This window comes from Salvelinus sp. IW2-2015, linkage group LG33 (genome assembly GCF_002910315.2).
Source record: "Salvelinus sp. IW2-2015 linkage group LG33, ASM291031v2, whole genome shotgun sequence".
In the NCBI taxonomy this organism is placed as follows: Eukaryota; Metazoa; Chordata; class Actinopteri; order Salmoniformes; family Salmonidae; genus Salvelinus; species Salvelinus sp. IW2-2015.
This window is the reverse complement of record NC_036872.1, coordinates 31,435,629-31,463,283: the sequence shown is the minus strand read 5'-3', so window position 1 is coordinate 31,463,283 and position 27,655 is coordinate 31,435,629. Positions and strand designations below refer to the sequence as shown.

Genomic DNA, 27,655 nt, shown 5'->3' with positions numbered 1-27,655 from the left:
CTTCTTGATATGCCTCACCTGTCAGGTYGATGGATTATCTTGGCAAAGGAAAATTGGCAAAGGGARATTTCAGGGATATTTTATTTCAGCTCATGAAATATGGGACCAACACTTTACATGTTGCGTTTATATTTTTGTTCAGTGTAGATTGGGCCAGAAGGTTGAATTCATTTCAACAATAAGAATTTACACCCAACAGCAATCTCATGCCAAAGTAGGCCAGCTACTAAACCACCATACAGTGACTAGGCCTAAAGGGGTTTATTTAGCCTACAGAAAAATCATCATTTCATGTGGTTCAATTATACATATAATAATTTTTTTTTAACTGCAATGATCACTCGACATTTCTAAAAGTCTGTATATGAAGTTTCAGAACATGTCACATGTCACAGCTAACAATTAGTGCCCATGGTAAACTTCTCATAACATCCCATAATAACATAAGGGGTGAATTATAGAGTTGTGAGGGCAGAACTTCAACATCTCAGAAGAAGTAGATCTGCTCGTATCCAGTGAAGTTGCCAGCGTAGGTTGGTGTGTAGTTGTATATGAGTGACTCGGCCTCTTCCTCAGGCTGGTCGAAGTGATGCAAACTTCTCCTGCCTTTTAACATAGAATAGAACTTTATTGTGCATCCAAAAGGCCAAATTTCGCGATTTACGAAACCTCACTAGTTAACACTTCACTGTCATAAAATAACATGTACAATACAATATACTGTATCTGTCCGACTGTAAAGAACACAACGATTAAACTTCAATAGGTGTGATCTGATTACCCACCTTCATTGACAAAGAACTCAGCCAGTAGGGAGGCAACGCGTACAGCGTCTGAGGAGTGGGGGAAGTTGAGTTTGGGGTCCCACTGGAAACGGTTCACCTCAGGATGCCACTGGACCCCATAGAAGGGGTAGGTCCTCCCTGGGGGGGGGGGGGAAGACAGTTCCAAACTCAACACAGGATCTCACGTTACCTTATGACAGCGAGCAGACTACACCCTATTTCCTTAGACGTCCTTCCTGGTGGTGAGCAATCAGACCAATAGTATTATTACACTGTACAATTATTATAATGATAACAACCATTCATTTGTACAGCATAGCTCATACAGATTATGCAGCCCACCCAAACTGCTTTATGCAAAAAACGATGTAAATCACTGTYATCTGTTACAGGCCCATTTTGTTCACTGAATGGATGACACGTTTAAAACTGTAATTCTACTTGTAGTTGATTATACCTTCCATGGTTGAGACAAAGATGGCACCATTCTCAGCTGTGTTCGTGGACAAGATGGAGAAGAAACTTTGTAACTTCTCATTTTCCTTGAATGTCTGTAAYCAAAGGAGTTTATAGTCAACACCAGTACAGAGTCATATTGTGTTCAACAGAGCTGTACACTAACCAATACTTATTTGAAATCTGATTGCACCTTCATGGTCACTCCATATTGGTGAAAATTCCCTGTTAAAGCTTCCTGGGATAATGCCTTCATGACATCACTGGGGAACCCCTGGAACATTTGACTGGAATGGGCCTCTGCAGGGAGAGAAGAAAGACATTCCAATGTAGTTCTTTAGGTTACCACCATAGGGAGCAAAATTCATCAGTCAAGAGGAAGCATAAATGCACTACATAAAGATAGAAACTGTTTTGCAATAAGTGTGGGAGTTGTCAGGATGTAGTTTCCCTCATGAGCTTCATTGAAATTCTGACATAAGACGACTCTTCTTCTGTCTTGATCGGAAGTATTCTCTGCCCTCCAGTGGTCAATTTTAGCATGTGCAGCATAAGGAAGTCTTCAGACCATACGGTCTTTGCTTCAGACCCAGTCCCAAACCGTATCCTTGACCTTATTCTTAGCACTTGACTCCCCTACAGAGGTGTGAAAGGATTGGGCCATACCTTTGGTGAGGTTCAGGGGAAGGGCCATGTTCTCAGCTGTGGTTTTGGTCAGCAGGTTCTCTCCAGCCACCAGACAAGTCAGCAGCTGCATCCCCAGACATGTGCCCCAGATAGGGAAGGAGTCTCCAGCATCATTGGCCTGAAACAAGGGAACACAACAGGCTATTAGACAGTTTTGGGATAATGTGAGATGTTTACTGATGGTAAACATACATACAATCAAATGGACGGATGTAAAAAGAGGCCTACAGAGCATTAGATAGACAGACAGTAGCCAGCTTTGTTCAGCAGCACCACTGACCTTGAGTGCAAGCCTGAAGAAGATCCCTGCCACCTTTGCAAAGTCTGACGTCTCGAGATCTGACGAACCTCCGATGAGCAGCAGGCTGTGAGATCGATCAATCAATAAATCAATCAATCATTTTACATTGGTTTGCAATCACGTAAAAACAATAAAATACACACAATTCCTATATAGGAAAGAAATGATAATACAATAGCCTACCCATTAATCGACTTGAAAATATTCTCATACGCGGCAGTACTCTGAGTCAACCTGTAGGAGAGGAACAGGCACTGATTAAAAGGGGTAAAGGTTTTAAAGGTTTGAGAAATACATTTTGGATGACCAGCCATGCACAGTTATAGGCTGCTATGTTTGATCAGTTATTTACAGGATGTGCCCCCTCTCAAATTTTCTCTACTTTTGCATATTTTTGATAGTGATTGTCATCAGATTGTCAACCAACGCCTAATATTAGCTCAAGGGAACCTGACTTAACAAATAACACAACAATTACACATTTACTTTATTTAATAAACAAAGTTGCCCCTGTGTTGCCCCCTGTGTGAAAAAGTAATTGTCCCCTTGTCACCTTTAGCTGAATTGACTCCTGTATTTTTTTTACCCAACCAATTCGCTGCAACTCATGTACGGACTCGGGAGAGCCATGCGCCCTCCGAAACACAACCCAACCAAGCCGCACTGCTTCTTGACACAATGCACATCCAACCCGTACACCTGGCGACCTGGTCAGCTCCCGGCCCGTGCGCGATGAGACAAACCCTCCCTGCCGGTCAAACCCTCCCTAACCCGGACGACGCTGGGCCAATTGTGCGCTGCCCCATGGGCCTCCCGGTCGCGGACGGCTGCGACAGAACCTGGGCTCGTACCCAGAATCTCTGATGGCACAGCTAGCACAACTGCAATGCAGTGCCTTAGACCACTGCACCACCCGGGAGGCCCATCTTCCTGTAGTTGTTGATCAGTCTCTCATGTCGCTGTGGAGGAATTTTGGCCTTCTCTTCCATGCAGAACTGCTTTAACTCAGCTACATTTGTGGGTTTTCAAGCATGAACTGTTCATTTGAAGTCCTGCCACAACATCTCAATTGAGATAAGGTCTGGACCAAAACATCAAATGTGTTGCCTTTTTAGCCATTTTCATCTAGAATTGATTGTGTGTTTTGGATCATTGTCTTGCTTTATGACCCAGCTGCGTTTTGGTTGACGATCTGATAACATTCACTATCAAGAATATGCAAAAATATAGAAAATCTTCATGGTCAAACAAGAAAATCTTGTTTGACCACGAAACAGAGGAAAAAGGATACTTATCAAAAGTGAGAAGTATCAAACTTTATATCGGCCTACCTGATAGGTACCACTCTACTTCCCGCTGACTCTATATACTTTACATAGGAAGCAGGGATGTAGGTCTTTCCAAACGGCTTCATCACATCATCTTCTACTTCTTGAGTTAAAATTCCTGTGGGACATACAGACATTATAAGCTACAGCCCATAACAGTATCCATCCATTAGGACTTCTCAAATAGTTCCAGTGAAGTTTGAATTGAGTATCTGTAGACTACATAATGAGCAAAAGTAATTCACTGTCTTCAGTTTCTGCCTTTAGAGTCCATTCATTTTCAATAATATATCAATTCTATAACAATTTCAATTTAGCATGTATTGACGTAATTCCTCTTCAAAACAAAGTTATTGCTCTATGCAACCTAATTGTTATTTTTAGCAAAATTCCATATTCATACATGTACATTTATGAGTCGAAAACCAATTTAGCAATATATTAACACAATTTCTTCTTCTCATAACAAAGCAATCAAAACTCAATCTTTGTACTGGTCTTTATAATGTATTGTATGTATTCCCCTGACTGTTTGTAATGTTTGTACCCTTGTATACTATTTGTAAATTGTTTCTATATGGTATATTTATAATAGTTTTACCCAACAACAAAAAACTATTCTTTTTTTTTACGCACCAATAATCGGTCGGTTGTTGACTGGACCCGGCTGTCGTCTCGTCGGTAATGAGTCGCTCCACGGGACGAAAATTACAGGTAAACACAACACCACAGTGAGTAACATTTTCTCACAGTCCAGGTCGAACAGATCTGTCTCCCTGCATGACAGTGTGTTATTAAAAACTAAAAAGGAGGAAGCGCTTATAGAAAAAGCCTGCAAGACAACTCCTACGCGATGTGCAAGGGGGAAGTCAGGAGATTCCAGTTTGACATGTGAGATTTCTTTAAGCACACGGTCCTGAGCACTATTGTATTATCAGGTAAGAATATCTGTGATTCCACCAGACAAACATATTTATCGGGTGGTTAATTGAGCCATAACATAATTGGAAATGGAGACTCCTTTGTTGCAAAATGTGTATGTGGTCATTGTTTGCATTAGCTGGTAAATCCCAGATGATACATATCATATCTGGCAGTGGATCCAGGTAATTCTGTTTTAAAGGGCCAGTGCCGATTTTCCTGTGTTTTATATACACTATATTGCCGCACTATGAGGTTGGAATAATATTGTGAAAATTCTGATAATGCCCTTTTAGTGTAAGAACTGTTTGAAAGGAAGGATTTAAATTTCTGCTTGTTTTGGTGGGATGGATTTTTTGGCCTGCCTGGTGTCATCACCAGGRGGTAAATTAGTTTAATATACCGATAAGAAAGAGTTCCAAACCCCTCTGCCAATAACAACTAGTTTTCAGTTTCCCCCTCCCAACTCAGACCACTCCCAGACAGTCCTAGCCAAATTATTGCTTGAGTAATGTATCTTTGATTAGATCTAGTTTTGTTTCTTTATGACAATTTTAATTGAAAACAATCACAGTAAGCTAGTTAGTTTTGACCCAGAAATCAAATCAAATGTATTCATAAAGCCCTTCTTACATCAGCTGATATCTCAAAGTGCTGTACAGAAACCGAGCCTAAAACCCCAAACAGCAAGCAATGCAGGTGTAGAAGCACGGTGGCTAGGAAAAACTCCCTAGAAAAGGCCAGAACCTAGGAAGAAACCGAGAGAGGAACCAGGCTATGAGGGGTGGCCGGGTGGAGATTATAACAGAACATGGCCAAGATGTTCAAATGTTTGACCAGCAGGGTCAAATAGTAATAATCACAGTGGTTGTCGAGGGTGCAACAGGTCAGCACCTCAGGAGTAAATGTCAGTTGGCTTTTCATAGCCGATCATTCAGAGTATCTCTACCGCTCCTGCTGTCTCTAGAGAGTTGAAAACAGCAAGTATGGCACAGGTCAGGGTTCCATAGCCGCAGGCAGAACAGTTGAAACTGGAGCAGCAACACGACCAGGTGGACTGGGGACAGCAAGGAGTCATCAGGCCAGGTAAACCTGAGGCATGGTCCTAGGGCTCAGATCCTCAGAAAGAAAGAGAGAATTAGAGAGAGCATACTTAAATTCACACAGGACACCTGATAAGACAGGAGAAATACTCCAGATATAACAGACTGACCCTAGCCCCCGACACATAAACTACTGCAGCATAAATACTGGAGGCTGAGACAGGAGGGGTCAGGAGACACTGTGGCCCCATCCGATGATACCCCCAGACAGGGCCAAACAGGCAGGATATAACCCCACACACTTTGCCAAAGCACAGCCCCCACACCACTAGAGGGATATCTTCAACCACCAACTTACCATCTTGAGACAAGGCCGAGTATAGCCCACAGATCTCCGCCACGGCACAACCCAGGGGGGGGCGCCAACCCGGACAGGAAGATCACGTCAGTGACTCAACCCACTCAAGTGACGCACCCCTCCTGGTGACAGCATGAAAGAGCACCAGTAAGCCAGTGACTCAGCCCCCGTAATAGGGTTAGAGGCAGAGAATCCCAGTGGAGAGAGGGGAACCGGCCAGGCAGAGGCAGCAAGGTTGGTTCGTTGCTCCAGTGCCTTTCCATTCACCTTCAAACTCCTGGGCCAGTCTACACTCAATCATAGGACCTACTGAAGAGATAAGTCTTCAATAAAGACTTAAAGGTTGAGACCGAGTCTACGTGATTTGATATTAAGATAAAACGGCTGGATTGGACCTTTAAAGGCCAGTAGAGGATAGGCTCCAGACAAGACTGTGAATTTTGACCTGCTGAGTGAATAGGCTATTAATTTAAGGTGTCACCTTTTCATATAGGCTAACCCTGTAGAATTAGAAGAGACATGCATTGAAATATTAAATTAAATTAAAATTCAAAGCCCATACAGATGAACCGATGCCATGATGTTGAGATGTGGAGGTACAGTATTTATGCCATGGGGCATGGTGTCATGCTGGGAGAAAATAGAGAAGTTACAGGTTCTGTGGTTGGAACCCGGAGCTTCTGCAACACGAGGAAGAAACAGGGAAGTACTAGGAAAATGTATTCACACATACTTTAATGTCATAGTAATTGCATACTCATATCAGCTTGAAACATACAAAATACTCAATAAAAAAATGTATGTTGCCAAAAATGTATACAACACAAGCTTAAGTTACAGTAGGCTACATAATATTGCCACTTATTTCCCAATAAGACAGGTTTCTCAAGTTTGACCTCCAAACCATCAGCGGTTTCATCTCTAAAGGGAGGTATGTAAAAATAATTCTACAGCCAGACACTGCTAGGAAAAGCAGAACATGGAATACAGCTAAACTTTGAATACTGGGAACTAGAATGCAAGTCTCCCACATAGCCTACACCAACTTAAAGGAAATTACATTCAAACTATATTTTGGTATTTGTTTCATAAATACCAAAAATGAATGAAATACATTCAAATGAAATACATTCATTTGCATAAATGTTTCCCKAAAAAATAAAAGGTTTGTGACCCACTGCTCAAATAGACGAAAGAGAATAGAACAGAAGCTGAATCAGTCTTCTAGGTGTAGGTTGTGTTGCGGAGGTGGCCATACAGTTTGGTGTCCAGGTTGATGAGCTGTCGGAGGAAGCCTCTGTTGGGGATCACACCGCGGTTGTCCTTCACGGCACAGATGGCATCCACCAGGGTCAGGTTCTGTCTCAGCATCAGGTAGGCAAGAACCAGGGTGGCTGAACGACTCACCCCCACTGCACAGTGCACCAGCACTATACCTGAGGGAGAGGTGGGGGGGGGTAGATGGTAGAAAGAGGGGGAGGGGGGGGAGGGGGTAGAAAGAGGGAGGGGGGGGGGGGAAAAGAGGGGGGGGGGGGGGGGGGGGAAAGGGGGGGAGGGGGGGGGGGGGGGGGGGGGGGGGGGGGGGGGGGGGGGGGGGGGGGGGGGGGGGGGGGGGGGGGGGGGGGGGGGGGGGGGGGGGGGGGGGGGGGGAGGGGGGGGGGGGGGGGGGGGGGGGGGGGGGGGGGGGGGGGGGGGGGGTGGGGGGGGGGGGGGGGGGGGGGGGGGGGGGTGGGGGGGGGGGGGGGGGGGGGGGGGGGGGGGGGGGGGGGGGGGGGGGGGGGGGGGGGGGGGGGGGGGGGGGGGGGGGGGGGGGGGGGGGGGGGAAGAAAGAGGGAGAGGAGGGAGGGTAGGGGGTAGAAAGAGGGAGGGGTGGGGGGGTAGAAAGAGGGAGAGGTGGGGGGGGGGAGAAAGAGGGAGAGGTGGGGGGGGGGAGAAAAAGGGAGAGTTGGGGGGGAAGAAAGAGGGAGAGGTGGGGGGTAGAAAGAGGGAGAGGTAGAGGGTAGAGAACATGGATTTTTCCCATTAAGCACAGTGTGGTACTGTAACTTCCCTTCTGGAAACTCCTGCTTCCTTTCAGTGTGACCTTTCACTGCGTTGCAGATAGAAATGTCATGTTTGCATAGGAAACAATTCTTAGACATGTACAATGCACATTTCATCATACACTTGGCCATACCACACTTTTAACATTATACAGGCATTTTCCATTGGAACAATGTATTACTCTGTAACAAACTAGTACATACAATAAACGATGAAGTACTTTAGTACAATCAATGAGGCAGTGCATAACTTTTAAACTCCCTTTTTGAACTTCCTCTCACCACCTCCACTGAACAYGCCCCTGGTCTGGACTTCCACTCACCTCCTCCACTGAGGGCCCTGTGAATGAAGTCTGCTGCAGTCTGGAAGTTGACACTCATGTCAAAGTTACAGGAGTCATGAGCCTCGATGCCAAAGTACTTGATGTTCATTCCCAGGTAAGTCTCCGCACCGTCTCGCCGTTTACTGTGGTTTGCATTCAAGACGTGGGTGACATGATGGTTGGCCAACTGGCGGACATTCGTAGCACTGTCCCTATGAAAACCACAAGTTTCAAGATTATTCAAAAACATTATCGCATAACTATGAAGATGGTTGTTTGCACATGTTGAGGACAAGACTAGAATAAACAAATAAATGCAGTCTACAATGAACAACTAACAAATTATTTTCAGGTCTGTTGACAAGGTTCTGGACACTGAGGCCTTACGTTTATGCTAGATCTATATAGATTGGATAAGAGCAAATATCTGTCAATCTGATATTAAGAATTCACACTACTGAAGTCCACATTGGGAACTATTATCAGATAAACCTATGTACTTTCCCAACACCGAACACAGCACTCAAGTTACTTTAGAGGGCCCAAGCATTTAAAAACTGATTTATGATCAGCTCCCCTTACACACATCGGAGCCTTGTCCAAATGATGCCTTGGATTAGTCTCTATGGAGCAGACGACATACAAAATTGTCCACTTAAAGTGACCCTAGGTTAAATTCCAGTGTCAACCAATATGAAAGGAAAAGTATTGTCACTGCACTTACTGGTCTCCAATGTAAAGTCTGGGCCACACTTCGTCTGCATGGCTGTTGATGGCTTTCCCAGTGAACAGGAGTCGTTCCAGCTCAAACACAGCCAGCCCCGGTGAACTCAGGTCAATCTCCACCTTACGAGGAGGGGGTCTGTCGTTCCAGGACGGGGGGAGTTTGGAGGTAAAAGACATTTTGTTCTGCTTTTAAAATATRTGATAAAGCTCTGATAGAATACCTCTGCAGGTTACATACAAATCCAGTTTTTCTTCAAAGTGGTTTGAAGCCCAGTCCGAGAATGAAGATAATTAAACAATATATATGTTGCAGCTGCTGCGTTTTGCTGGAACCGGTCCTTGGAAAAAAACAGTGTAAATGAGCCCTACTGTATAAAGGATATTTTCTATCACCATGCAAGGGAGACAGACTACATCTCCATACTTCTTTCTAGAGCAGCAAAAGTAATGATTGTAGGTTTGTTTCACAGGAATCCTAGAGAGATGAACAGGTGTAGGTTTTATTCCAGTGCTTTGCTTCAGAGTTGCTCGCTCCTGGGAGTCTTCAGAGCCATCTGATGCCCTGTTCCACAAATCAAATTCAATGCGTGTTCCACAAGGCTCGGAGAGACTGTGTTTTGCTTTCGCATCAAAATAGCTACCTATTTAAAGATCTGAACGCTAGTTGGCAGGCAAGGGTGTATGTGTGGCCGTCTCAACTTCACCAAAATACATTCATTTCATTTTTCTCATGGCTAGTCATTCTGAGACAGGGTTTCGTTAGGGAGGTAAACTATTCACAGAATGAATCGCAGAATAAATGAAATCAATAGAGAAAATACAGTACCAGTCAAAAGTTTGGACACACCTACTCATTCCAGGGTTTTTCTTTATTTGTACTATTTTCTACATTGTAGAATAATAGTGAAGACATCAAAACTATGAAATAACACATATGGAATCATGTAGTAACCAAAAAAGTGTTAAACCAATCAATATATATTTTAGATTCTTCAAAAGCAGCCACCCTTTGATTTGATGACAGCTTTGCACACTCTTGGCATTCTCTCAACCAGCTTCATGAGGAATGCTTTTCCAACAGTCTTGAAGGAGCTCCCACATATGCTAAGCACTTGTTGGCTGCTTTTCCTTCACGCTGCGGTRCAACTCATCTCAAACCATCTCAATTGAGTTGAGGTCGGGTGATTGTGGGGGCCAGGTCATCTGATGTAGCACTCCATCACTCTCCTTCTTGGTCAAATAGCCCTTACACAGCCTGGAGGTATGTTGGGTCATTGTCCTGTTGATAAACAAATGATAGTCCCACTAAGTGCAAACCAGATGGGATGGTGTATCGTTGCATTATGCTGTGGTAGCTATGCTGGTTAAGTGTGACTTGAATTATAAATTAATTCAAAGCGCCATCACACCACCACCTCTGTGCTTCACGGTGGGAACCACACATGCAGAGATCATCTGTTCACCTACTCTGCGTCTCACAAAGACACGGTGGTTGGAACCAAAATTCTCAAATTTGGACTCATCACACCAAAGGAGAGATTTCCACCGGTCTAATGACCATTGCTTGTGTTTCTTGGCCCAAGCAAGTCTCTTCTTATTGGTCCTTTAGTAGTGGTTAATTTGCAGCAATTTCCCCATGAAGGCCTGATTCACAAAGTCTACTCTGAACGGTTGGTGTTAAGATGTCTGTTTAACTTATTTGGGCTGCAATCTGAGGTGCAGTTAACTCTATCCTCTGCAGCAGAGGTAACTCTTGGTCTTCCTTTCCTGTGGTGGTCCTCATGAGAGCCAGTTTCATCATGGCGCTTGATGGTTTTTGCGACTGCACTTGAAGAAACTTTCAAAGTTATAAAACATTTCCGGATTGACTGACCTTCATGTCTTAAAGTAATGATGGACTGTCATTTCGCTTTGCTTATTTGAGCTGTTCTTGCCATAATATGGACTTGGTCTTTTACCAAATAGTGCTATCTTCTGTATACCCCCCTACTTTGTCAGAACACAACTGATTGGCTCAAACGCATTCAGAAGGAATGAAATTCCACAAATMACCTTTTAAGAAGGCACACCTGTTAATTGAAATGCATTCAAGGTGAAGCTGGTTGAGAGAGCACCAAGTGTGCAACGCTGTCATTTTTTATTTAACTAGGCAAGTCAGTTAAGAACAAATTCTTATTTACAATGACGGCCTACCCCAGCCAAACCCTAACAACGCTGGGCCAATTGTGCGCCACCCTATGGGACTCCCAATCCCAGACGGTTGTGATACAGCCCGGAATCGAACCAGGGCCTGTAGTGACACCTCTAGTACTGAGATGCAGTGCCTTAGACAGCTGCGCCACTCTGCAAAGGATGGCTACTTTGAAGAATCTAATATAAAATAGATTTTGATTTGTTTAACAGTTTTTGGTTACTTCATAGTTTAAGTCTACACTATTATTCTACAATGTATAAAATATAAAAAATAAAGAAAAACCTGGAATGAGTAGGTGTGTCAACTTTTGACTGGTACTGTATATCAGCTTGCAGTGTGTTGTCTCACTTTCATTACCCCCCACTTCATTCAAACGTCTTTCATTTTCTCTCCCACCTATCACATGACAAACTCTTGTTAATTTTGAGTGTTTATGGTATGTTTTCCAAAAGACTATACAATAACATGCATAACACATTTGAAAAATGTACTGACATTTAATGCAATTCATTTGTTTGAGCTGTAGTCATTTCTGAATCAATCAAAATATTCCCATCTTATGTTGGAAACATGCATTACGTCAGAAACCGCCTTGGTCCTTGGGACCTTGGTCCCTGTGCCTGTATTTAAAGTGTCTATGTTACAAATATATATATTTTTTAATTAGTGAATGGTTCTCCATCTGAACACAAAAATAACATCACAGGAAAAAAAGAAACATATGACAAACAGAACATTTTGATCCATGCAAAGCTTAAGAGATTTAAAGTTTATTTCTTATAACGATTTGAAAAAGCACCTGCCGATATTATGGCACTCGTGATTTATTTTTATCAACAAAGTAGCTGATTTCTAAGAAATTAACACAGTCTAAGAAAGTGATTTTTGGTGCTAGATTAAATAAGAAAAGCATTTGATTTGTTTTTTTGAAATTTAAAAAAAACACCCAATCATAGTGCTGTAGGATGAAGCTGACCCCAACCACCTGTTTTAATAAATCCTTCTTCCTTAAAATATCACTGGGCCCGTATCCACAAAGCCTCTGAGTAGGAGTGCTGATCTAGGTTCAGTTTCGCCTTTTAGATCATAATGAATAAGATTATATGGACAGGGTGGACCTGATACTAGATCATCACTCATACTCCGAGACGATTTGTGGATATGGGTCCTGGTCTGATATGAACTTGAATGGTAAAACTGTGGTAGAAAGGTCAGAGATTACTCTAAAGAAGGAAGTAATTGAACAGGGTCTAAGCTCAGTTTTCCTTTTCGTCCTTCGAAGAATAACACTAAACTGATCCTAGGCCTGTACTTAATTACAATGTCTAACACCAATCAATGGCAAAAGCATTGTGGAAGAGTTGTAGATCAACTACTATACAGAACATACCAGGGTTAGGATAGATGGAATTAAAATTTTAATTTATTCAGGAAGTGAATTGAAACTTCCGCAATATTTCCATTGAGCATCTTTAAGTCATTAATTGAATTTCTTCCATCGACTGCATTGAAAAGCAATTGACTCTACATTTGTAGATACTGAAAAAGTGTAAATGAATGTGAGTGTGTAACATTACCCACCCAGGGATTGATATTAAGGTCTAAAAAGGCAAGTCAGGAGCATTTTTTTGGTTGCTCAAAGATTATGATCACTTGCTCAAATGTAAATTAAGCAGAAGTGCCATTTTGCCTGCCTTTCACCTTTTTTATTTTATTTAAATCAGTTTWAAAAAAAGTGATCTGCCCAACTGCCATAAATTCTGTCTTTCACCTAAAGGGATATCAGTTTTAGGCTATTGAAATTCTTAGCAGTTTGGTTGTATTCACTTTTTAAAAACATATCACCTGACTAATGGAGCAACCTCAGAGCAGGCTCAACTTGCATGACTGCTCAGTTAATTTGACAAAGGCAATAGGGCAACCCTTAATGTCAATCTGGAAGGCTGTGTGTGAATGCACACTGTTTGCATTCTGCTTACAATGACAGGTGGGTGATAAGGTTAGGGTAAGTGATAAAGGGGAAATCCCATGGTAGTGCAAATGGTTTGCAACATGTAAGAAAACATGGTGACTGGAACACTCATGGTAGAAGTGGCCTTTGAACACAGATCTAGGATCAGATTAGCCTATGCCAAATCCAAGCCTTATTAACCAAGCAAAAACATCTCACCCTATCAGTGATTAAGAGGCAACGTTTACCTACTTTGAAAGGAACATGGTGACACTATATGAAACCACCATTATAAGACTACATTACACTGGCACAAGCATGACATAACCGATGCTTTAAGTCATCATGGACACTAATGTCAGGTTATGACAACTAACCCAACAACACCATAACTTAGTCATGACTTGATATGTACAACCATTACATTTGCCATCATGAATACTTTGACATGGCATCTCTTATGTTCCTGATCACACCTGCGTGAAGTAGCATAAGCTGGCCTGATTCCAAACCAAACCGTAAGTCCTTGTCGAGAACCAGTCTATCTAAACCTTTACGATCCAGGAGATGTAATCAACAAACAGAGAATTGGGCATTTCATTCCAAGGGACCGGTTTAGATTCAAATGTCACAAAAAAAGAACAGTAAGACCCTTAGAACCAGAACCGGTCCAATTCAGAAGGCCTTTTTCTCCAGCCGGTCCAGTATGGCCTGGATCCTCTGCACAGCCTCCTTCCGGGCCTGCCTGACCACTTCCTGTCCTTGAGTCTCCACTGAGTCCAGAACCAGCAGCTCCTTGGTCAGCAGTTCCTCCAGGTACCGGTAACTCTTGTCCAATTTTTTACCCACAAACTCATCCACATCCTCATGGAGCAAAAGCACCCGGGCCATGACCTGCTGGACTTTGGCCAAGCTGGGGTTGTCGCTCAGGGGCTGGGGCCCGATCGGACCCCGGGGCTGGGTTGGAGGCTCACCCTGGGAAGGCTTTGGCTCCTGCACCCCCCCTCGTCCTGGTTTGTTGTACATCTGGGGAGGTGAGCTGAAGTCGACAGACTTGCCATTAGTGGGGTTAGGGGAGGGGGCTGGTCTGGGTTTGGGTCCCACCTGTGGAGCACACTGGTGCTGGTGGGGTCCTGGGTAGTGCTGGTCCTGAGGTAAAAAAGATTGTCTTACACAATTAGTGTGTAATGAATAGAAATTTAATTAATTCAGACCCAAGACTGCTATGGTACCAGAGGAGGGTATGAGCATTTTTGAACTATCCCCTTTCTTCCAAGAAGAACAAAATTAGTACCACTTAGAGGGTATTTTAGAAACAATATGTTCAAATAAAGGAGACGAGATGACCAAAGGCCAATGTAGGTCATTGAGATGCCTCCCTTGTGTTCCACACGTACCTTGGCTTCATAGGGGGGTGGGGCTCCAGTGCCAGTGCCTGGCCATGCTGGGGGGTGTTGTGGGCGGACAGGGTTCGCATAGTTGCTGTGTAGAGGTTGGGTGCCTGGCTGCCACTGCTGGTGTGAGGGCCCATACCCACCCGAGTGGGCCCAAGCCTCAGCCTGTGGCCTAGGGTGAAGGGCCTGTCCAGTCGGGTATTGGGGGTTTGCAGGCAATGCTGGACCACCTTCCCCATAGTGTGTGTAAGACCCAGGAGGATAGCTAGGGGCCTGGTTGAAAATAGACCAGAGCCATTATACCCAACTGCCTTTACCTCAGACACTGTTAAACACTGCCCTGGTTGAATGCACTTACCCCTTGACAGTGTGGTCCAGGGTAGTGGTGGTGCTGATGTTGGTGCTGGGTGTGGGGTTGTCCTGACCCGCCTGTGCTCTGCTCTGGTCCTGGGCAGCCCTGGCTAGGGTACTGGCCTGTTGTCTGCCTGGGAGACATCTGCTCTGCACAGTAGAATGGGTTGGATGGGTGGAAAGAATTTGCCGGATACTGGCCTGGACCAGTGTTATAGATGCCGTGGCCATTTGGATATGCTTGCATTGCCTAGATAGGGAGAGAACGTGTGCATACATCAGTAAGGGTTTGAATGTGAGTGCCAGACTGCCAGTCTGTGAAAATATGTGTGCGTGAGTAACAAAGTCAAGGAAGGGTGAGAGCCCTTGAGACGACGGATTAGGACTTAATCCCCATGTATAGAGGTGGATTTAGAAGGCCTTTGCTATGACATAACATGAGGCCGTACTGTACCTGTGGGTTGTAAGGTGTCTGCACATCGGATCCTGAAGGGTAGGCATTTGGATAGTGCCCTGCTGTGGAATGTGTCTGGGGATACCAGTAGTTTGAGGAGTAACCAGGGTATTGGGAAGCGTCCTGTAGGCATATGATAAAAGATTTTACCTGGGTTCAAAATCCACAATGTTTAAATAGTCAACTATATTGACATGAGTAAACAGTAACCCCAGACCTCTATTGTCACGTCACTTCAAGAACTTGTTTGACTAAAGTATCCAATCGTCTAGTAATGCAGCAAAACACTGACCGAATGCAAAAGCATTTCCTACTGTATTACATAATAGGTTAGCTAGCTGCAAAAGTATCACAAAACAGTAGCCATTAACTAGCTAGGATATTTATCATACACAACAAACTACATAACTAGACAACCTGCATGTCAAATATAACCAACTAAGCAAGTTAGGTAGCTAGCAATATAGGACATCTTACTAGTTAGGTAGATGGGACAAACGGTCAGAAGACGGTTAGCTAGCTAAAAGTGGCTGGCTAGAACGCAGGCTAACTAGCTAGCTAGCTAATGAACGCTAAACTGTATACACAGTACAAAAATACTAACGCGTGTTTACGAACATTAAATCGTATGTTCTAAAATGTGATTAACATAACTAGTCATCTACGTGTTGACATGAATTAGCTATACAATGTGTCGTACCATAGCGTTATTCCAGTTCACGTTATTATTTTCCGAGTTGAAATTTGAGGGCCAGACGGATTTGGGATTCGACTGCATTTGATGATGCATAACCCAAGCAGCGTCCCCAGCACTTCTGTCGTTTGTCATTAAAAGAAATCGTGATAAAATGGACTGTCAAATCGGAGCGCTCTGACTGCTATGAAAAACAAATGCTTTATTGAAATTCTCGAGTTGTTGAAGGCATTGACCATGGGCAGCTAAATATATCATTGTTTTCCCCTTTAATTTTCGCCCCTCCCTTTTCCTTTTTTTCCACGTGCGTAGAATATTTGGTATTTTGACCAATAGGCGCTCAGAGTTTAGAGCAGATCCCATCGAATGCGTAGATTTAAACCAATGATTTGTTTAAACAAATTGCGATGGTTACAATTCGTGGTAGTTGTTTGAATGGCCTAATATTTGTGTCTTATTAAAAACCAAATGCATATTCATTCAAAGTATTACATTATTAGAAAAATGCAATGTCCTAAATATACATCAGTTATTAAAGTTATATTAGCCTAAATTGTCACTTAATAACTCAATCGAAATTCAAATACAATAACAATGTTATTTATTATCTGATACAAAAATAAATTACAGAAGAACATTTTCCAATGTGCGGCGCTTAATGGGTTACAATTCTACAGGAAGTGTTTCCCTGAGCATGCGTTCCCTGCTCTTCCTGTAGTGAGGATACAGATATACTTTTGAACGATTTGTCTTGACACATGTCATACACGGCGATTAACTACACACGATCAAAATGAACTACATGCCAGGGACCGCGAGTCTCATCGATGATATAGACAGTAAGTTGGGATAGCGAAGGTTAGGCTGAGTTGAGACAGAAGTGTGAGTGAAAAGCCCAAAACATTTCCAACGTTCGAAAACCGTGATGATGATAATGATCAAATACAGTCACTGACTGGTAAATTATGAACCCCTTCTTGTTAACTATTCATCATTCGACACGCTGCGACCTTGCAACATTGTATCCAAAACTCACTGTGGGGAGTGGGGGGCAACGTTTGGATACATTGTAACCACGTGCAGTGGCTCAACTATAAACATTCCTTTTTTTTCTTGCAGAAAAGCATCTTGTACTTCTTCGAGATGGAAGAACGCTAATTGGGTTTCTGAGAAGCATTGACCAGTTTGGTATGGCAAATTAACAAACTAATAATCATATTTCAGTTTAAACACTAGCCTTCTTAGCTTACTTTGATGTTGTCAATACTCAGATAACGTAACTTATTCACAAGTAGGTACATTCAGGCAATCAAAGGGAAAATTATCTTAACTTCCCTATCTCATCTCTTCACCTTCTCTTTCAGCCAACCTAGTTTTTCATCAAACAGTTGAGCGCATCCATGTSGGCAAGAAGTTTGGAGACATCCCCAGAGGAATCTTCATTGTGAGAGGAGAGAATGTTGTTTTGCTTGGAGAAATAGTAAGTATTCATCCATGCTACCCTCTTGTTCTTTATCAGTACTTCAAGGCTGCTTTAGGTTTCCTTAGTAGAGTAGGCCTACACAGTCATTTGTTTGTGCTAAAGTAAGCCTGTTGATTAGACCAGGGGGGGTATACTACAAATTAGGATCATAGAGAATAATAAACAACCAGAAATAACAGCTGATTTTCTGGTGCATTTAAGAAAGCTAAACATAGATATGTGTGTTTGGTTGTTGAGTCAATTAGACCATGGCCATTTCAAGCTTATCTTTCTAAAACTAAAATGTTATTTCAGAATATTCAGGCAAGTTAGATGACTAACTTGTTGATTTTGTTTTGTGTTATATCCCTCAGTTGAATGTGTAGCAGTTTTTCAATATACTCACATGATTAGTAAGTACTTCAGCCCAAACTTTAGTTGTCACCTACGTAGCGTGGTTGATTCACACACAGGGCCCGGTTTCCCAAAAGTATCTTAAGGCTATATTCATCGTTAGAAACATAGGATCCTATCGTTCTAAGATGGTCTTTGCTTTTACTCACTGGCCAAGCTTCCTGCCATCCAGGACCTCTATACCAGGCGGTGTCAGAGGAAGGCCCTAAAAATGGTCAAAGACTCCAGCCACCCTAGTCATAGACTGTTCTCTATGCTACCGCACGGCAAGCGGCAAGGTCCAAAAGGCTCCTTAACAGCTTCTACCCCCAAGCCATAAGACTGCTAAACAGTTGATCAAATGGATACCTGGACTATTTATATTGACCCACTTTTTTATGCTGCTACTACTCCCTGTTTATTATCTATGCATAGTCACTTTACCCCTACCTACATGTACATATTACCTAGACTAACCAGTGCCCCCGCACATTGACTCTGTACCAGTCCCCACTGTATATAGCCTCGTTATTTTATTGTTACTTTTTTTGTACTTTATTTTAAATTTGATACATTTTTGTAGCAAATATGATTATTTATTTTTAAAATCTTTATTGCTGGTTAAGGCCTTGTAAGTAAATATTTTACGGTAAGGTTTACACCTGTTGAATTCGGTGCATGTGACATACAGTTTGATTTGATCAGTTGATAACAATCAGTTTCTGGGGTTTACACTGCTATTACTCTCCAGAAGGACATGCATGACATGTACGTTGACAGTATGTTTAATATGATCCCACTTTAGGACATTGATAAACTGTGTGACAACGTCTTGCAGCAAGTTTCTATAGAGGAGATCCTGGAGGAGCAGCGATTGCAACAGCAAGCCAAGCAGAAGACAGAGAAAGCCAAGGTGACCGCACTGAAGGACAGAGGCCTATCCATCCCAAAAGCAGATAATCTCGATGAATACTGAAGGCACTTCTGTTCCATTTTCTTCCGTAATACTGGACTCCTCAGTTATATTTTGAATAGGGGATTATTTTGAAGACTGTGAGAAGAATGTGTGCTTTGTAGATGACGCAACGTCACACTAAATACTGTACTGATTTCATTTTGATTATGACTCATTGGTTTGAAAGCAAACAATGAATTAAGTGATGCATGATTTGAGGGTAGACGACACAACCTAGATTGTCTACAAGACTACATTTGATGAGAAATCAATTATGATTTTCATACCATAGCACTGAGAACTAAGTCAATAGTATATAGTGATGAACTCTGTTAGTGTAAGCAGACACATTGTAATGGCAAGATTTGTTTTCCATAAAAGTTTTTGTTATTTTATTACTGAAGTCTGCTTTGTTTAATTTGTAAATGGGAATTTTCATTTGAGTCTGACTATGGATCTCTGCTCTACTGCAGAAGGCACTGTGGTCTCCCATATAGTGATGGAGGTCTCTAGTATATTAGCATGGGCAGTGCCATTGAGGGCTTCCATCATTTTAATATAGTCAACTGGGTGGGACTTCCAGCTTCATTGGCTGATCTCTCTTGGTGACCCTGTTGAAGTCATGTCCAACCGGGTGATCAGATGGGATCAGCCAATCTGACGGAGAATGGCGCTGGGATGTATAGCGTCCGTTTTACGGGCTCCTGATCAAATATGCTATTTTGTGTTTTTTGGGAATATCATTTGTTTTTCAACAGGACAATGACCCAACATATCTCCAGGCTGTGTAAGGGCTATTTGACCAAGAAGGAGAGTGATGGAGTGTGTTCCAGTTTTGTCATACAACACAACGCCACAGATGTCTCAAGTTTTGAAGGAGCGTACAATTGACATGCTGACTGCAGGAATGTCCACCAGAGCTGTTGCCAGATAATTGAATGTTAATTTCTCTACCATAAGCGGCCTCCAATGCTGTTTTAGAGAATTTGGCAGTACGTCCACAACCGCAGACCACGTGTACCCATGCCAGCCCAGCTTCCTCACTTGCGGGATCGTCTGAGACCAGACACCTGATGAAACTGAGGAGTATTTTTGTCAGTAATAAAGCCTTTTTTGGGGGAAAAACTAATTCTGATTGGCTGGGCCTGGCTCCCAGGTGGGTGGACCTGGCTGCCAATTGGGTGGGCCTATGCCCACCCATGGCTGCGCCCCTGCCCAGTCTTGTGAAATCCATATATTAGGGCCTCATGAACTAATTTCAATTGACTGATGTCATTATATGAACTGTAACTCAGTAAAACCATTGAAATTCTTGTATACTGCGTTAATATTTTTGTTCGGTATATATGAACCTAAGAAGACAGGCAGAGAATCACCAATGGCATAAAGTCTACTGGTAGGCCTGTATGAGATCTTGAGATAATTGGATGTTGTGTTTGATCAATTTTCATAATTAAAATATGTTATTGTGCACCGCGGTTCTTAGGCTTTCCATGTCAGATGAAAAACAGCATTTGAACAACGCACCAATAGCCTATGTATGGGGAACATCACCTTTATCAATATCATTCTTTCTCCCAAGGTCTTTCATCTTCAGTTCTACCGCTTGGCATTGCATTTGGGAGGGGATGGCAAGAATGTGCCGCTATCAGATGTCTATGACAGCCAGACAGGCATACTCAACAACGCATACGTCATGGGCCAGATATGAACACGCCCCTTCCGACTGGCTGTGTGTCCCACGGGCGATGGAATGGAATATTGGAACCACCAACTTGGTGGATCAAGATTTGCGAACTCTTACTATAAATCATTGAACTTCCATAGACTGTACACTTAGCCCCCTGCACGATACCCAAATGTAGCCGAAATATTGATCAGAACCACGGGGGAAACGGCTTAGAGCTCCGCCAAACGTTACAACCAAGATAAAAAACCCAGCCCTTTTTTTTTTTTTATTATGCACCAAGAGGTGGAGCACGTTGAGTCTAGTACACTTCACCAACTCCCACCAGTGCTACTGGTCTGTGCTTCAGCCGCTGTTAGGAATGCGTTACCAAAGGATGTAGGTCTTGCCGAGGTCTCGGGCTGTTTCGGGATGTATTGATGGCTCAACAGTCCTATCCTTCTTTGATTCCGCACCAAATTTCGCACGAAACACACAACAGTCTCCGGAATTGGAATGGAAATGCCCTCCGGACGCTGTATTCGGAGCCGACAATATGAACCATGCCCTAGTTAATATTACAAGGATTTCCTCGATAGCTTGTGTATAGACTTTCAAGGAATTTGAAATGTATACATTTGATTCGGATTTGGAGTAAAACGAAAAGCAATTTAGCCGTGAAGAGCAAGGTGTTGCTGTGCCGACGTAAAAACAACAAGAAATCTATTAAGCAAAATCAAAGGATTTTAGATGGAGCTGGAGAATATTGTGGCCAATACGGTACTGTTAAAAGCAAGAGAAGGTAGGTCTTCAAACAGCCTAATAAAATGAATGAACCATTTTGACCCGTAGAATGGGGTTCGAATTCCATTTTGTGTTGAATGCTACAGTGATGCAATATAAATTGTCTCTGAACATGATATTTACAGATGCTATGCTGCTCTAAAATCTACTTTATACCATACACCACCACCATCATCACCAAACAACATGTTTTATTGCTTATGATAGGCTTTTAAACCCTTCAATGTATCCATCCCTAGCTCAGTTGATGTCCAATATAGCCTATGTATGTTCAGGCCTGTAGTTTAAAATCGTTTGACACAACGTTTGTGAACAAAGGTCCCTCTAAATGTAATAAAAAAATAACCCCGCACATCAGCTTTAAGTTTTGTTTAACAAATTGTTTTCTGCGTGATTATGATTAGACTGTAGTAGAGCCCACCGGTGAAACCGTAACAATTCGACATGTTCAGACAGTATGACAAGAACTGGGGTCAAACTCTGGTCTGATGATCATTTGCTACAGTTGGCAATGGCACATTTATGATGATCTATGACGTGTTCGGAATCTAAATGGCTATGGTGGTCTCCGTGCAGCAAAATGCAGCCTTTTACACTTCGATACCCCAAACAACCGTGTGATTGGGCACTTAGGTTCTGTCAATTTCATCTTTACCGTTTGTTTGTGTTAGGTCATAATCTGTGTGTTCGGCAGGTGTAGAGTTTCGGAGACCAGCTGTTTTATTATTAACCTTCATTGATCTTTAAGGAAATGTCCTTTCACGTGCACATAGGCCTATCTCTTCACTTCAGACTCGACCAAGGATCCAAACTGATGAAATTATTGGCATTGCAGTACGTTACTAATGATAATGTTATGGCTCTTATGTCGTGTTTTTGCCATAAAATAATGATGTTATTGCTCTTATGTCGTGTTAATGCCATAAGATACAGCTTCCCGTCTATCTGAATACATAAAAAAACTGAGAAGGCTGTGTTCCTCTCAATCTGAGAAATGCACCGTTAGATACACACACACACACACACACACACACACACACACACACACACACACACACACACACACACACACACACACACACACACACAGTTGTGCATGGTGTAATGTGGCTACAGGCTCTCTGTGGAGTTGTGCAGTGACGCAGGAGAAGGCAGTGTTCCTATGGCTGGCCTAGTGGTTATCTCACAGTAATAATGACATACTTATGGATTGGCTGCACTGGGTCAAAGATAGGACAGACAGAGAGAAAGAGACTGATGTTTCCAGTCAGTGTACCACTGCCATACAAGGGTCCTTCGTTGTTTTGAGATGCAGCTTGAAACCAGACTACTACAGTGTCAAATAAAAACTGCCAGATCACAGATCATTCCAAAGAAAATCAGAGCATCAAACATAGTCTCTATAGCATAGGTACAGTATTTGGCAACCAGTCCTCCTCAGGTGATCCAAAAAGATTAAATAGTTTAGTCATGATTGTGAACAACTACTGGGCCAGGAGTGGTATAGTGTTCTCTAATCTGAATAACATGGAACTGTCATATGTTCAGATATGTGCAAGATAATGAAAATAACATAACTATTTTGAAGTCGTTTTTGGTGGTGTCCCTTTAAATTTAATGAAATAAGAAGATGACATGGCCCCCCATGACAGATCCTTGTTGTCCCAGCTGCTCTATACCCGAGCCAGCATAGTACGGGTTGGGTTGGCACAACAGTGTGTAAACCATGGTCTGGTACGTCCCAAAAACTGAAAGGGGTTTTCATTGGTCATCAGTGGATTCACTGTTGCTTTTTGCTCAGAGATGATAGTGAAAAGGCAGACATGATCAACAGAGATTTGAACTGTGAAGAGCTGATGGTTGATTTATAAGATCCTGTTGAAGATGGCTCCATAACAAGTGATCAACTGTCAACTTATCTTTTGTGATTCATTGCTGATTGGAGTGTGTTGTGTAATGAGTGCTTAGTTGTTTAGATTCTGCCTGGTAATGTTAGAATGACTAGGGTCCCTATCTGACAGAGCCCAGAGTGCCAACGGTTGTATGAATGCCTGTGAGATTTTGTCAAAGTCCGGGGTGTACAGGGATGCTCCTATCTGTGTGTATGTGCTGTGTACTTACGCTGTATGCCAAGGCTGGTTGAGGTCACAGCACAGGGACATAGCGAGAATGTGAATGGAGAAGAGAGAACCATGTTTATTCCGGTTTGTTTATGCAAGTGTGTCTCAGCCAGAGCTGAACGGAGAGATCCACATTCCCTGTCCGAATGCTCCCAGAGTCAGAGAGACAACAGGAAAGCCCAGTTTACACTCAGCTCCCAGTGTTTACGCCAGCGTCCTCACACTTCCCAAATCACTGGAATAAAGTGAACTGTAGCCAAGCAGAGAAATAAAAAGCCATCAATATCCCCTGCCTTCTGCAGAGCTGACCAGGGAGACAGAGGCCCTATTCCAGTACTTGGTAAATGCATCCCTCTGTTCTCCTTTATTCCTTTGAAGTAAGTAATCATCACTAATCTGACATGACTGAGTTGGTCTAAGCGCAGCTTCACGTTAGCCAATTCAGTCATGTAAGGTAAGTGATCACACGGGAGGATTTGTTAAGGGGCCAGAGGATGGAGTAGAACATATTCAGGCCTGCTGAAGAGGACCTTTGATGACATCACGGTTGAGATTCCAGGAAGTTTATCTCACCTGCTCTGTCTCAAATACCAACAAACAACAGAGTAGCGAGTAAGACCTGAGTATAATTCAGAATCAGGAAATCTCCCTCTGTTTCTCCCTGGTGTCCAGTAATCRTGTTTTTGTGGAGGATGCTGAGGGGATGATGCAGTGAAATCCAAACCTCCATTCAGCCATCTCATCTCTGCTGAGGATCACCTAACAGCTCATATTACCAGTCAGCCCACAGTGTTGGAAGATGCTGACGTGTTGAACATAGAAATAATAAAGGTGCAATCCATAAGTTCTACTTCTCTTGTGACAATGAGGAAAGTGCAAACAGTCAATTTGAATTAAAACACACAATTACTGCACTTGTTGTCCTGTTCCTCTGCATTTTGTGCCTTTGCACTCACAAAGACCTTTCCCCTCAGTCCTCCAAAACGTCTTGAGAAGACAAAGTAACTGGAAATTGTGTCCCCATTGTGCCTTAAATGCTAGTTTCATCAATGTGAAAGCAGAAGTGTTTTACATGTCAGACTACCCTGGAAGGGTTATAGAACAGCGAGAGCAGCAGTATTTCTTCCTGTTCAAATACTAAGCGTCACTTGTACTTGATTTTTAGGAAGCATTTCCTCTGAGAGCCGCTTCTTCTATTCGCTGAGCTGTGGAAGGGAGGCATCTCCATTACGTGTGTGTGTAAGGAGCGTATGAATTCCTGTGTGTGTGTGTAATCTTAGCTCTTACGAGGGCAACATCCTGCAGTAGACCCTGAGCTCATGATGCCTGCGTGTGTGTGTACGCGCTTCCCCATTCACAACTGTCACATTGGCAGCAGCCGTGGAACCCAAGCCACCTGAACGAACGTCATCAGCGGTTTAAATGAAGGAGAGTAAAGGGAAAAGTGTGTTGTTGAATACAGATGTGTTGTTGGGATAGCAGACGTGTAGCAACAGAATTGTAGCCAAGGTGCCAGCCTGCGATTTTAGGTTCATGCCTCCGTTGTTGGCCAACAGAACAGGCTAAGAGAATAGCATTGCTGATCTATGTCTTCCCTGTTTTCAGATACTGTTGCCCTTTTTTAATTGAGGAAGGTGGTAACCAAGCTATGTTGGATGGATGGCCTCCACCTTACCTGAGGCAATTGTCTTGTTCAACCTCTGTTCTAGAATAAAAGGTGTTCTAGAGTGAAGGAACAAATGTTCTAGAATGAAGGGTTGAGTGTTGTATCTAGACTGAAATGCGAACATGTTCTTAAACTGAGAGAAGTTTTCTCGAATAGAGGAAAGGAATTGATTGATGGATCGTCTGATGAAAACAAAGCCCTAAAATCTGCATGTTTATCTTAAACTGGCAAAACAGACAATAAACCAAGCATTGTAGTACAAACAACACCATCTGTCTGTCGTTAAAAGGTCACAAACACAGACAAGCATTCCCCTCACTTCTACTGAGGTGAACTGAGGAGAAACATGGTGAGAAAATGGCAGCTGTCTTTCTAAAGCCAACAGCTACCTCTGACGTGTACTTCACCCCACCTATGCCACTCTGTGGCGGCAGGTAGCCTAGTGGTTAAAGCGTTGGGCCAGTAACCGAAAAATTGCTAGATTGAATCCCCGAGCTGATAAGGTAAACATCTGTCGGTCTGCCACAGTTCCTAGGCCGTTATTGTAAATAAGAATGTGTTCTAAACTGACTTGCCTAGTTAAATAACGGTTACATCTATGCAGATGAATGTTATTGGAATGTTCATCACCATTTATTTCCATGCACAAGATAATATGGCTGTTTGCTGAATCAGTGGGTTTTACTTCAGCAATATGAAATGAGATAGACACAGACAATATGACAGATCTTTAAGATGGTTTTGAAGGAAAGCAAGACAGACGAGTAAAAGAGTGAGGGTACACAGTGGGCACTGGGCATTGTGAAATAGTGTGAGCCACTAACTCTGTCACTAAACCCGATGTAGTCCTGCATGCCATAGCTGACCGACTACTGTGTGACCATGTCCACGCTGTCTTGTCGGCTGACTTGTGCTGAGTGGTTCATTGGTTATACTGGCAGTGCCCACAAAGGAAGTTGAACATTATGAGACTATTACTAATACATTCTAACATTATTGGAAAAGGACAGTTTTAGGTAATAGGAGATGCCTGCTGGTCAATGTTCCCTCAAATCTTTTGGGGTACTGAGCAAATTTCAGGTCTGCTGAGCGCACACTTGAATATTCAAAATTCTGTGCAACTTCCAGCCAGTGTGTGGTGTTCAATGTAGGCCTGCATTCCATGAGCCTTTTGAGGAAAAACTTGCAGGGCTTGGCATTAACCTGTTTATCCACTTGTCCTTCAGACAAGGTGGTGACTGAAAATGTTTTTTTGTTGTTTGATGCAAGAAATCACTTTACAAAATAAAATGCATTATTATTCCCATACCATTGTTACAGAGAATCAGACAAATTATGCTACACTCTGCCAATTGGCTACTTAGSRTWMWKWAYSCTGTCTCAAAACACAACACTGCCCCTTCATCTATAACTGGGCTAATAACTCACTAACTAGCAAAGGATATAAACAAAATGTGCACACGAGGCTACGTGCAGCTCTTGCTTTGATCTCAAAACAAGCGAAACTACTCACGACCACAGCTGTATGGCACAGATCCGTATATGGCAATMGTCTATTTGCATATAGGCCTTTGCAGCTTTAATTGGTTATGCTGCACCGGGCTGTGTAGAGTACGGTCTGTGTAGAGTACGGTCTGTGTAGAGTACGGGCTGTGTAGAGTACGGGCTGTGTAGAGTACGGTCTGTGTAGAGTACGGGCTGTGTAGAGTACGGTCTGTGTAGAGTACGGTCTGTGTAGAGTACGGTCTGTGTAGAGTACGGGCTGTGTAGAGTACGGGCTGTGTAGAGTACGGTCTGTGTAGAGTACGGTCTGTGTAGTGTAGAGTCGGCTGTGTAGAGTACGGTCTGTGTAGAGTACGGTCTTGTGTAGAGTACGGTGCTGTGTAGAGTACACGGTCTGTGTAGAAGTACGGTCTGTGTAGAGTACGGTCGTGTGTAGATACGGTCGTGCTGTGTAGAGTACGGTCTGTGTAGAGTACGGGTCTGTGTGTTAGAGTAGGGTTGGTGTAGAAGTACGGGCTGTGTAGAGTACCGGTCTGTGTAGAGTACGGTAGTCGGTGTGTAGAGTACGGTCTGTGTAGAGTACGGTCTGTGGTACGCAGTACGGTCTGTGTAGAGTACGGTCTGTGGTAGAGAGGTAGCGGTCTGTGTAGAAGTAACGGTCTGAGTGCTGCTCAGTAGAATCCTACTCTGATGTGTTCTGCCTACAGCAGAATCTCTTGCATAGTTCATTTTGCTTCGGTATGTTGCATGGGAAGTGGATAATATTGAGCTGATTCGATCACAATTGCCACTGTAAAGGGAAACGTTGATAGTGTTAACTAACAGGAAAAACTCTAGGAAGTTGAGTGAGTTAAATCTCATGCTACTCTCCTGGGCTGATAGTTTCTTGGGCTCTGCGCAGCAGTCTCGGGGCTGCTGCGTGGCCACGCACGCGCAGTTTAGAGGGAACATTGCTGCTGTGCTGGAAGGTGTAGGTGCTGATGCTGGAAGGTGTAGGGTGCTGGAGGTGTAGGGTGCTGATGCTGGAAGGTGTAGGGTGCTGGAAGGTGTAGGGTGCTAGAAGGTGTAGGGTGCTGAT

General features: G+C 43.2%; 5 protein-coding genes across 7 annotated transcripts in view; 2 read left to right on the top strand and 3 right to left on the bottom strand.

The window, feature by feature from the left end:
- Positions 1–63: 63 nt before the first annotated feature.
- Positions 64–4,528, bottom strand: LOC111957406 (gamma-glutamyl hydrolase). Of its 2 annotated transcripts, XM_023978207.2 has the most exons (9): positions 4,194–4,528; positions 3,561–3,675; positions 2,413–2,463; positions 2,209–2,293; positions 1,908–2,046; positions 1,435–1,541; positions 1,243–1,336; positions 786–923; positions 64–606 (listed from the first exon to the last, which is right to left on the bottom strand). In XM_023978207.2, the coding sequence occupies exons 1-9, from the start codon at positions 4,297–4,299 to the stop codon at positions 488–490; spliced, it is 954 nt and encodes a 317-aa protein (XP_023833975.1). In that variant the 5' UTR covers positions 4,300–4,528; the 3' UTR covers positions 64–487. The 2 variants fall into 2 exon arrangements, with proteins under 2 accessions (XP_023833975.1, XP_023833976.1); XM_023978208.3 differs by lacking the exons at positions 3,561–3,675; positions 4,194–4,528 and adding an exon at positions 2,816–3,078.
- Positions 4,529–6,597: 2,069 nt separating this feature from the next.
- On the bottom strand, positions 6,598–9,716 carry LOC111957461 (dual specificity protein phosphatase 26). The gene is made up of 3 exons (XM_023978290.2): positions 8,969–9,716; positions 8,245–8,456; positions 6,598–7,315 (listed from the first exon to the last, which is right to left on the bottom strand). The coding sequence occupies exons 1-3, from the start codon at positions 9,145–9,147 to the stop codon at positions 7,104–7,106; spliced, it is 603 nt and encodes a 200-aa protein (XP_023834058.1). The 5' UTR covers positions 9,148–9,716; the 3' UTR covers positions 6,598–7,103.
- Positions 9,717–11,641: 1,925 nt separating this feature from the next.
- bag4 (BCL2 associated athanogene 4) lies at positions 11,642–16,301 on the bottom strand. The gene is made up of 5 exons (XM_023979012.2): positions 16,015–16,301; positions 15,315–15,437; positions 14,868–15,110; positions 14,513–14,782; positions 11,642–14,264 (listed from the first exon to the last, which is right to left on the bottom strand). The coding sequence occupies exons 1-5, from the start codon at positions 16,141–16,143 to the stop codon at positions 13,791–13,793; spliced, it is 1,239 nt and encodes a 412-aa protein (XP_023834780.1). The 5' UTR covers positions 16,144–16,301; the 3' UTR covers positions 11,642–13,790.
- A 388-nt stretch (positions 16,302–16,689) lies between these two features.
- Positions 16,690–19,213, top strand: LOC111958265 (U6 snRNA-associated Sm-like protein LSm1). Its single transcript, XM_023979503.2, has 4 exons — positions 16,690–16,847; positions 17,128–17,196; positions 17,373–17,488; positions 18,669–19,213. The coding sequence occupies exons 1-4, from the start codon at positions 16,802–16,804 to the stop codon at positions 18,837–18,839; spliced, it is 402 nt and encodes a 133-aa protein (XP_023835271.1). The 5' UTR covers positions 16,690–16,801; the 3' UTR covers positions 18,840–19,213.
- A 1,187-nt stretch (positions 19,214–20,400) lies between these two features.
- LOC111957863 (G protein-coupled receptor kinase 5) overlaps positions 20,401–27,655 on the top strand; it is a 45,427-nt gene continuing 38,172 nt past the window's right edge. The window contains exon 1 of one of the 2 annotated variants that reach the window (XM_023978910.2): positions 20,401–21,286. In XM_023978910.2, coding sequence (XP_023834678.1) covers positions 21,235–21,286 — 52 coding nt within the window. In that variant the 5' untranslated portion in view covers positions 20,401–21,234. The remainder of the gene's footprint in view (positions 21,287–27,655) is intronic. The other variant, XM_023978909.2, reaches the window with a different exon arrangement.

Coding starts and splice junctions, on each gene's coding strand:
- LOC111957461 (XM_023978290.2), bottom strand. CDS start 9,147: ATGTCTTTTACCTCCAAACTCCCCCCGTCCTGGAACGACAGACCCCCT. Junction 8,457..8,968: donor AGACTTTACATTGGAGACCA/GTAAGTGCAGTG, acceptor TGGTTTTCATAG/GGACAGTGCTACGAATGTCC. Junction 7,316..8,244: donor CAGGGCCCTCAGTGGAGGAG/GTGAGTGGAAGT, acceptor CCTCTCCCTCAG/GTATAGTGCTGGTGCACTGT.
- LOC111957406 (XM_023978207.2), bottom strand. CDS start 4,299: ATGTTACTCACTGTGGTGTTGTGTTTACCTGTAATTTTCGTCCCGTGG. Junction 3,676..4,193: donor CAACAACCGACCGATTATTG/GTGCGTAAAAAA, acceptor TATGTCCCACAG/GAATTTTAACTCAAGAAGTA. Junction 2,047..2,208: donor TCTTCAGGCTTGCACTCAAG/GTCAGTGGTGCT, acceptor CCCTTGTTTCAG/GCCAATGATGCTGGAGACTC.
- bag4 (XM_023979012.2), bottom strand. CDS start 16,143: ATGACAAACGACAGAAGTGCTGGGGACGCTGCTTGGGTTATGCATCAT. Junction 15,111..15,314: donor AGACACCTTACAACCCACAG/GTACAGTACGGC, acceptor CTCCCTATCTAG/GCAATGCAAGCATATCCAAA. Junction 14,783..14,867: donor CTGGACCACACTGTCAAGGG/GTAAGTGCATTC, acceptor ATTTTCAACCAG/GCCCCTAGCTATCCTCCTGG.